Source organism: Dromiciops gliroides, chromosome 6, assembly GCF_019393635.1.
Source record: "Dromiciops gliroides isolate mDroGli1 chromosome 6, mDroGli1.pri, whole genome shotgun sequence".
Taxonomy (NCBI): domain Eukaryota; kingdom Metazoa; phylum Chordata; class Mammalia; order Microbiotheria; family Microbiotheriidae; genus Dromiciops; species Dromiciops gliroides.
The window spans coordinates 35,181,848-35,191,985 of record NC_057866.1 but is presented as its reverse complement, the minus strand read 5'-3'; the positions used below and the strand labels follow the sequence as shown (position 1 = coordinate 35,191,985).

Sequence of the window (10,138 nt, the reverse complement as noted above, 5' to 3'; positions counted from 1 at the left end):
TCCTACTCTTCAGCATATTAGCATGAGACCTTTAGTACAACGTTATTGGATTAGATTGAATTAGAAAGAGATGGGGTAGGAAGTGATGGCATAGAATGGAATGGGATGGGATGGGATGAGATGGGATTGCATTAGGCAGCCTCACAGATGCCAGTAAAATTCCAGCAAAACATAGCACACCTGCTGGCTATGATTAAACCATAAATGGACAAGAAATAGCAGAAGAGCATATTTTCATTTGAAAAAAAGAATTCTTTTTTCCTCCTTCATTTTTATTTCAGTTGAGTTGGAAAAAAAGTCATGGATTTTTTGACTGATGCAACTAATGATTCTGATGTGAATGGTACCAGAGACTGAAAGTCCATTGCCAGCCACCCAGCTCCCAGCCCTGGGGCCCAGGATGTTTCTATTAGTGCCAAGGGCATAGGATGGGAACATTATGATAATCCTTCCACTCTCAGCAGCTTCAATTGGTCCAGACACATTATCACCGTGAGAGCTCAGTCACGTAGCATTAAGTTATCTCTATAACAACCCTTGGCAGCAACTACCCAAATAAGGGCTCGTCATCGTAGAGAACCTTTCAACGGAGGGAATTGGATGGCTTTCCAAAGCTTAATTAAGCTTCACCATCTATCTGTTTGATAGGACATGCTGTCCAGAGGTACAGGCACAGAGAGACCTGAGACCTGGCTAATTGCACCCCGTGTGTTGTACTCTGTGGCCGGGGTGGGGGGGGGGAAGGAAAGTGATGGAAAATGGTATCAGTGAGATCAGACTCAGGCAGGAGGATGAACAGGTGGATATAAATATAGAACTCGGGAGGAAAAATACCTTTATAGATGCAATACCTTTCATTTGTGGGGAAACTGAGGCCTAGAAACAGGAAATGATTTTTCTTGGGCTCATCAATCAATAAGTGCTTGTGGAATGCCACTTGTGTGTGAGGCACTGTGTTGGCACTGGAGGATACAATGGGTAACCAGGTCTAATACTGCAAAAGGACCTTAGACATTACCTGGCCCAACATGCTCTCATTTTTCAGATGTAGAAACCAAGTCCAATCAAATGACTTTTAGAGGAGCATATTTAGAGCTGGAAGTAACTTTAGAAATCACCAGCATCATTCTTTTTCATGATTCAGTAGTGCCCAACTCTTCCTGACCCCATTTGGAGTTTGCTTGGCAAAGACACTGGAGTGGTTTGCCATTTCCTTCTCCAGCTCATTTTAAAGATGAGGAAACTGAGGCAAACAGGGTCATGGATATAAGTGTCTGAGGCAAGATCTGAACTCAGGAGGATGAGTCTTCCTGGCTCCAGGCCTGGCACTCTATCCACTTTGCCACCCAGCTACCTATCAGTATCATTCTACAGATCAGCAAATAATAGAGAGAATGTGTTTCATGGTAGATTGAAAACTGACCTTGGACTCAGCAGAAAATGGGTTTAATTCTCACTATCTGCACCTAAGGGCTATTTGACCCTGGCCACTTAATCCCTCAGTTCCCTTAAGCAGCCCTCTGAGAAAGAAAGAGCTGGTAGCTATTGGTAGAATTTCTCTTTGAGGGTTTCCTTTAGCAATTAAACTGTGGTGTTTAAAATTATCTGGGGTGGGGCAGCTAGGTGGCTCAGTGGATAAAGCACCAGCCCTGGATTCAGGAGTACCTGAGTTCAAATCTGGCCTCAGACACTTGACACTTATTAGCTGTGTGACCCTGGGCAAGTCACTTAACCCCCATAGCCCTGAAAAAAAACAAACAAAAATAATAATAAAATTATCTGGGGTTGCCCTATAATTGTCCCAAGTTTTAGGGAAAATTAGCTGGGGTTCTAATATATTGCTACTTAGAAAGTAGAGGCTACTGCACCAGTTTGGGGGCATTAAGCATTTATTAAAGCATATTAAATATTAGTAAAGATAGAGCACATGGCTCAGAATGTTAAGAATGGTTCCCAACCTTAGGTCCAATCCAAATAATGATAGAGGCTAAATGGTAGAGTAGATACAGGGCCAACAGTAGGGGAAAGAAGACTTGGATTTAAGTCCCATTTCTAGCATTTACTAGCTTCGGGTTTCTGGGAAGTCATTTAGCCTGTATATGCCTCAATTGACTCCCTACGCCTTAGCTACTAAGTCACAAGGGGTTGCAACCTGTTTGAATAAATGTGGTTGATGTCCCTGGTCAATATCAAGAGATCTTTTGGGTACTTGCATTGCCATCACCAAAATAACAATTCATTTTCATAATGATTTATTATCTACAAAGTGCTTTATAGATAACATCCCACCCCACCAAAAAAAATCAATTCTGAGCTTAGCTAGTGCACACACTGTTACTCTTCTTTTACAGGTGAGGAAACTGAGGCCCACAGATGTTAAGTGACTTAGGCCAGATAAAGAAAAATATGGAAACTGGTACAATTCAGGGGCACAGCTAGCTAGGTAGCACAATGGATAAAGCACCAGTCCTGGATTCAGGAGAACCTGAGTTCAAATCTAGCCCCAGACACCTGACACTTACTAGATGTGTGACCCTGGGCAAGTCACTTAACCCTCATTGCCCCACAAAAAAAAAAAAGAAAGAAAGAGACTGGTACAATTCAGGAACCAGATATACGAAGCCATAATACCCCCTTCCTCCTCTCTCTCGGGGGAAGGGGTTGGTCTGACCATAATCCATCAGGCAAGGACACCACAAAAATATGAAACAAGGCAGAGTGGGAAGCAACAAGTCAATAAGCAGAGTTTAGTGCTTATTCTGTGCTAGGGATTTGGCTAAGCTCTGGGGATACAAAGGCAAGGAACAAAAACAAAACAAAACAAAAACAACTAGTCCCTGCTCTCAAGGAGTTAACTGTCTAAGAGCAGACAAATGAGAGATCAAGTCAAAGTGATCAAGGAAGATTAGAGGATAAAAAGAACCTATTTGGGGGCATATGGGTTGTGCAATATTTAGAGCATCCAGCCTGGAGTCGGGAAGATCTGAGTTCAAATCTTGCCCCAGACACTTACTAGTTGTGTGATCCTGGGCAAGTCACTTAACCTCTATTTGTCTCAGTTCTTCATCTGTAAAATGGAGACATACTGGAGAAGGAAATGGCAAACCACTCCTGTCATTTTGCCAAGAAAACCTCATGGACAAAGTTCATGTGTTTCATAGAGTCGGACGTGACCGAACAACAAGAACCTGTTTAGAAAGAGCCTATTTATCCATTCATGTGTTATCTCTCCCCCTCCCCTCAGAATGTAAACCCCTCAAAAGCAGGAATCGTTTCAGGAGGTGCTTAATAAATGCATGTTGGTTGGTTGACTAGAGATGTCCAGATTCCCTCAGGACTTTCCAGCTATCATCCTACAACTGTCCTTGCATCTCATCCCTAGTGCCTGGTCCAGTGAATTCCACAAAATAAGTCCTTTAATAAATAGTGGGTGGGTTATTTTTGATTGTTACGCAGTTGTGTCTAACTCTCCATGACCCCATTTGGGATTTTCTTGGCAAAAGATATTGGAGCGATTTTCCATTCCCTTCTCCAGCTCATTTTACAGATGAAGAAACTGAGGCAAAAGGGGGTAAGTGACTTGCTCAGGGTCACACAGCTAGTAAGTGTCTGAGGCTGTATTTGAACTTAAAAAGATAAGTCTTATTTTTTCCAGGCCAGCCACCATCCACTGTGTTGCCTCATGGAAGGCACTAGTGATTGGAAAGGGCCTTTTGTAGGAGGTATCTGCTTGAGCTGTGCTTTTATGGCACAGAGGTAAATATGGAAATGGAATGTTGTATATGAGGAGCAAGTAGGATAGTTTGATGGGAGCAGAGAGTGAGTAAATCTTAGAAATGTCTAATAAGCCTGGAATGTGAGTGGAGGGAGTTTATATACAAGAAATTCCGTTGACAGCACAAATCTAGTCCCTCCCCCTCGTCTATCCAGCACAGCATATATTTGAGCAATTATAATTAAGTAAAAGGCAATGTGGCAATGTCCAAAAAAAAGTCCTCTATTGATTGCAGCAGTGTATTTTTTAATGAGAACAACAATGAAATCAATCTGCCTAATCTCATTGAAATGGGAACAGTAGATAACTAGAAGGCAGAGAAGTGGAATCAAGCTTTAAATGGTATTTAAGTTTTCTATTAGCACCCCCTGCTCTGACATATGGTGACCCCATGGCTATAGGCAGAAGATGGCTTTTAAGAAATATCATTAAAAACTTCTAGGATTCATTATGCAAATGTTTGCCTGCTTTCAACCAAAACAAGATTTTGAAATTGTGCCCTTCAAAGGAAAGATCATTGATTTGGAAAGATGTTAGTGTTGTTTGACCTCTGATGGGCATCCTCAATATGGTTAAATAAAGTTGTTAAGTCCACTATACTCTGTAGATCTCACCATATATGACTCTCCTACTCAACTGGCTTCCTATTACTTCTACAATAAAATATTTTTCTGTTTAGATTTTAAAACCCTGAACAATCTGACCCCAACCTATCTTTCCAAAGGGGGACGCTACTCCCCCTCTCCCATTCTTCTATCCAGCTACACTGGCCTTCTCTCTGTTCCTTCCCCACAACACTCCATCTGGCTTTCCCCCATACCTAGATATACTTCCCTTTATCTCTGCTCGAAGGATTTCCTTTAAAATGCATCTCAAAGGAACTGTTCAGTGGTGCAGTGATAAAGCACTGGTCCTGGATTCAGGAGGGCCTGAGTTCAAATCCAGCCTCAGACACTTGATATTAACTAGCTGGGTGACCCTGGGCAAGTCATTTAACCCTCATTGTTGCCCCCCCAAATACATCTCAAGCTCCATCTTCTCTGCTTGTAGTCTTTCCTGTCTCCCCCAAACTACCTTGTATTTAACTACTTTGTATATGTTGCTAGTTAAAAACTGTATGTTAATGTGTGTGTGTGTATACACATACATACATAATATATATACACAATCAGGAAGATCAGTCTTTCTGATTCTGCCCTATACATGTGTACATGTATACGTGTTTATATAGATACATGTGTGTATGTATGCCTGTATGTATAGGGCACCTAGGTGCTGTGTGTGCCATGAACAAGTCCCATAACCCCATTTACCTCAGTTTCCTCATCTGTAAAATGAGTTAGAGAAGGAAATGGCAAACCACTCCATTATCTTTGCCAAGAAAACCCCCAATGGGATCACAAAGATTTGGACACAGCTGAAAAAGGACTTAACATACACACGCAGTGTGTGTGTATGCATATGTGTGCATATATATACAGACATGTACACACATTTTTATATGCTTGCCGTCTCCTCCATTAGAATGTAAGTCTCTTTGGAGTAGGAATTGTTTCTTTGCCCTTTGCCCTTGTGTCCATTCCCAGTGGCTGGAACATAGCAGGCATGAAGAATAATTGACTGACTTTCACTTAGAGCTAGGCCAGAATCCAGGTTAACCCTTCTGACTCAGCCCCTCTCCCCCCCTCCCCCCATGTGTGGTTGTGGAAGACTTTAGAATTCCAAGAGACATCAAAAGGTTTATCACCATTTTAAAGCTAAGGAAACTGAGACTCACACCAGGATCACAGGATTCGAACCCAGGACTGACACCAAAGCCACTGTTCTTTTTGCTGACCTGCCTCAGCATTTATTTATTCACTATTTGTTGAAATGGATTGAGAGTCAGGAGTAGCACCCAGACAAGAAACCGTGTCTTCTAACTAGCTGTGTTATGTGACTCTGGACTTCAGTTTTCTTCACTGTAAAAGGGGTGGGACTAAATTAGCCCTTAGATGTTTTTCAGCTGGGACATGCTTTGAATTGAATTACCTTGAACAACTATTTAGGAATATCTACATTTGTAAGCAGGAGGAAATACTGCCAATGGCCACAAGGTGGACACCTTGCTTACAGTTTGCCTAAGTTAAGAGACTCATCAAAATTTAGCCTAACAAAAAGTTAAATTAAAACGCCAAAAGGAATTCCCAGAGAAGAGACAAGCCTGGACTTCTTAGTGGACAAAATGTCTACATCTGGAAATCTGACAGCTGCTGTCCAAAAAAAAGAAAAAAAAAATTTTTAAGTTTCACTAGAGGCTTGATGGAGTGGATGAGGTTGATATGAAATGAGACTCTTATGAAAAGGTGAAACTAGCATCTACTGAAGCACTTAGAGATTGACCAAGCCCCGATCCCCGCTGGTAAGGACCAGGAGGCAACCAAGGGAGTTATGTTGAAGTGCTTTTTCAAAGGCATAACCACTAGAAGAAACTGAATTCTCTGGAGTTAGGTTTAAAACAAGCAAATCATTCTCCAAAGGAAACACACATATACATATACATATACATATACATATACATATACATATACATATACATATACATATACATATACATATACATATACATATGCATATGCATATGCATATGCATATGCATATGCATATACACACATGTATATACATATATATTCATACGAAGAGCATACATATACACGTTGTGTGTGTATCTCACCACGTTGAAAAGCTTTCCACGGATCTGATGGAGGGGGAAAGAACCAAACCAAGGAAGGAGAAAACTGTCAAATTCAAGTCTATTTGGGGTGCAGGGAAAGAAAAACGTAGAGGGGGTTGTGTTCTTTATTCATGAAGAAGTCACAGAAGCACTTAGATTTTCGGGGAGGCAGGAAGGGGATTTGGTTGGCATTCTAATTTCATCCTTTTCGAAAGAAAAGAAAAGCTAGTCAGGCAATGTAAAAAAAACCTAACGTCTTGATTAGACACGTTCTAGGGGTAGTGCAGTAAAGGAGGCTTGGAGGAAGGCAGAAGACCTAGGCTGAACCCTGACTCTGCTACTTCCTTGTGTGACCTCGGGCAAGCCTTTTACTTTTGGTGGTTATCTTCGATCTCAATCTATGATCCGAAATTTCTTCACTTTCCTGGGTCTCGGTTTCCTCATTGGGAAAATGGGATGGGGTGGGTTGGATGGTCCCTGAAGTCCTTTCCAGTTCTGAACGCATTGACCAGGGTCACCAATCTAAGTGTCTGAGGATAAATTGCAAACAGCCCTCTGTTGCATTTCTTGAGCGCGATATAAACTCTTTGAGGGCAAAAGCTTGTTGGTTTCGTCTTTATATTCTCTGAGTTCTGGGCACCATGTCACGGACGCTTACTAAATGCGGAATGGAACACAATTACAAACTGAGTTTCATGAAAATGTGTGTGTGTGTGTGTGTGTGTGTGTGTGTGTGTGTGTGTGTGTGCAGACTCTCTAGAAGAACTGGAGAGAGTCCCCAGCGGCCAGATGGTGGGGAGAGCATTCCCGCTGTCCAGACAAGCGTGAGCTCGCCTTTGCTCGCTCCCACAAAGTTCTTTGCGATACAGCAGGCTCCGCCACTGGACGCTCTTCATCCTCAGTGGTTCTGGGAGGCTTCCCAGGGAGTTATATAAGGAAGGAAGCGTGAATCAGACTCATCAGAAGCAGGGGAGGAAAATGGGAGACGCCGGGAGGATAGAGGCCCGGCAAACAGCTTAAACCTGCCTTTTGGGGGGGGGGGCACCAGAAGCACCCAAGTTCCTCCCAGCGACAGGAGCAGGACGGAAGGACAAAGCCATCTGTGGTCCGAGAGGGAGAGCCTGAGAGAGAGGGGTCAACTGGTCTCCTCCCTTCGGCTTCTGGCTACTCCAGCCCCGGACTGCCCGGGTGCGCTGGGGGACCCCCAACCCGGAGTCCCTGTGCCTACGCCGCCTGCCCCGGTCCCTGAGCTGGGCGTGGGACCCGCGGATCTCAGCTGGGAGGAGAGAGAGACATCGCCGCTTTAAGGAAAAGGGGAGAAGGGAGGAGGGCGGTGAGGGGCGGGAGAAACTGGAGGAGGAGAAGGAGGAGGAGAAGGAGGAGGAGGAGGAGGGGGGATATCCCCGCGCTCCCACGTGGTCCCGGTGCCTGTGAATCGCGCCTGCCGGAGGGTCTCACAGCGAAATACAAAAGCGGCTGCGAAGCGGCTGGGAGGAGAGTTCCCAGCGCTCGGCCCAGCCGGAGCGGGAGCCAGAGCGGGGCCAGGCTGAGCAGCGGCAGCAACAGTAGCAGCCTCTACCTCGGCAACAGTTGCAGCCTTTGCCTCGGCGGCGGCAGCAGCAACAGCAGCAGCAGCAGCAGCAGCGCCGGAGCCCCGCAGGCACCATGGGGCACAGGCGCCACGGGCCCGGCAGCGACTCGGCTGCTGGGGACGCATCGCCACCGGGGCCCCGGCACCGGGGCTCTGCTTGAAGCAGCGGCACCAGCCCGCCCCCGGAGCCCCTATGGACTGGAGGATGCGGGGGCCCGGCAGAGCCGCTGCCGCCATCGGGCTCTGGCTCTTGGCGCTGGGTTCGCTCCTGGCGCTGTGGACCCGGCTCGCGCCGCGGGCGGAGCAGCGCCCCTTCCCCGGGCCGGGGCTTCTGCGCCCCGGGCGGAGCAGCGGGGATCGCGCGGCGTCGCCGGCTCTGCTCCTCCCCCGTCTACGGCTGGGGGACGCCCGCGGCGGCCCCGCGAAAACTTTCCGGGCGCTGCTCACCGTGCCGGCCGCCGGGGAGAGCCCGCCCCAGCGCCTCTCGGAGCCGAGGCAGCCCGGGCACGTGGAGGAGCCCCGGCGGGATGGCCCGGAGGCCGTGCAAGGGGGGATCTTCTGGAGCCGGGGCCTAGAGGAGCAGGTGCCCCGCGGCTTCTCGGAGGGGCAGGCGGCATCCTGGCTGGAGGCGGCGCGCGGGGCCCGGGTGGTGGCCCTGGAACGTGGGGGCTGCGGGCGCAGCTCCAACCGGCTGGCCCGTTTCGCCGACGGCACCCGCGCCTGTGTGCGCTACGGCATCAACCCAGAGCAGATCCAGGGCGAGGCCCTGTCCTACTACCTGGCACGGCTGCTGGGCCTCCAGCGCCACGTGCCCCCGCTGGCGCTGGCGCGGGTGGAGCCGCGGGGCGCGCAGTGGGCGCAGGTGCAGGACGAGCTGCGCGGCGCGCACTGGGCCGAGGGCAGTGTGGTGAGCCTGACCCGCTGGCTGCCCAACCTCACCGACGTCGTGGCCCCCGCGCCCTGGCGCTCGGAGGACGGGCGCCTGCGGCTCCTGCGCAGCGGCGGGGGCGAACTGGCCAACCGCAGCGAGCCCGAGCTGGTGGAGCTGGTGCAGTGGACCGACCTCATTCTCTTCGACTACCTGACGGCCAACTTCGACCGCCTGGTCAGCAACCTCTTCAGCCTCCAGTGGGACCCGAGAGTCATGCAGCGCGCCACCAGCAACCTGCACCGCGGCCCCGGAGGGGGCTTGATCTTCATAGACAACGAGGCGGGCCTGGTGCACGGCTACCGGGTGGCGGGCATGTGGGACAAGTACAACGAACCGCTGCTCAAGTCGGTGTGCGTCTTTCGCCAGCGCACCGCCCAGCTGGTCCTGGAGCTGCACCGGGGTCAGGACGCCGCCGCGCGGCTCCTGCGCCTGTACCGGCGGCACGAGCCGCGCTTCCCGGAGCTGGGCGCCCTGGCCGAGCCCCACGCGCAGCTGCTGCAGCGCCGCCTCGACTTCCTTTCCAAGCACATTTTGCACTGCAAGGCCAAGTACGGCGGACTGTGACTTGGGACCGGAGCTGTGGGGTGGTGTACTGGGGGAGGAGGGGATGGAAAGGCCAAAGACAGCTGCTCTTTGGATGGTCTGCACTTCCCTCGTCTGTCTGGGAGTTGTTGAGCCAACGCCCACTGAGTGACCCGAGCCAGGAGGCTTTCAAAGATCTCTCCCATTCAAACTTCCTCTCCTTCCTTCTCTCTCTCTGTCTCTCTCTGTCTCTCTCTGTCTCTCTCTCTCTGTCTCCCTCTCTCTCTGTCTCTCTCTGTCTCTCTCCCCCCTTCCTTCCCTGTCTTCTCCCCACTCCCCAGTCCCACACTGTCTCCTTTAAAAGTTCTCCAGGAGTGGACTGTGGCTAAAAGCCTTCTCTTCTCCCTTCTCTGTTCAAGACCTTTTGATGTGCCTGGATCTTGTTTCCCATCTGCGGATCTGGATTAGCCCCTGAGTCTGGGATTCGCAATTGTCTTCCTCCTAACTTGGGAGGATGAAGCCCAGAAAGGCTCCAATTTGGGTGAACGGGATTTGTATTTGGTTTTTTTTTTTCCTGGTCCCCCTCCCCACCCACCCTTTACTAAA

The 10,138-nt window shown here is 48.8% G+C and overlaps 1 protein-coding gene across 1 annotated transcript; it reads left to right on the top strand.

Annotated features, from left to right (window-relative positions):
• The first annotated feature begins 8,122 nt into the window (after positions 1–8,122).
• FJX1 (four-jointed box kinase 1) lies at positions 8,123–9,717 on the top strand. Its single transcript, XM_043973216.1, has one exon. The coding sequence runs from the start codon at positions 8,273–8,275 to the stop codon at positions 9,572–9,574; it is 1,302 nt and encodes a 433-aa protein (XP_043829151.1). The 5' UTR covers positions 8,123–8,272; the 3' UTR covers positions 9,575–9,717.
• The last annotated feature ends 421 nt before the right edge of the window (positions 9,718–10,138 follow it).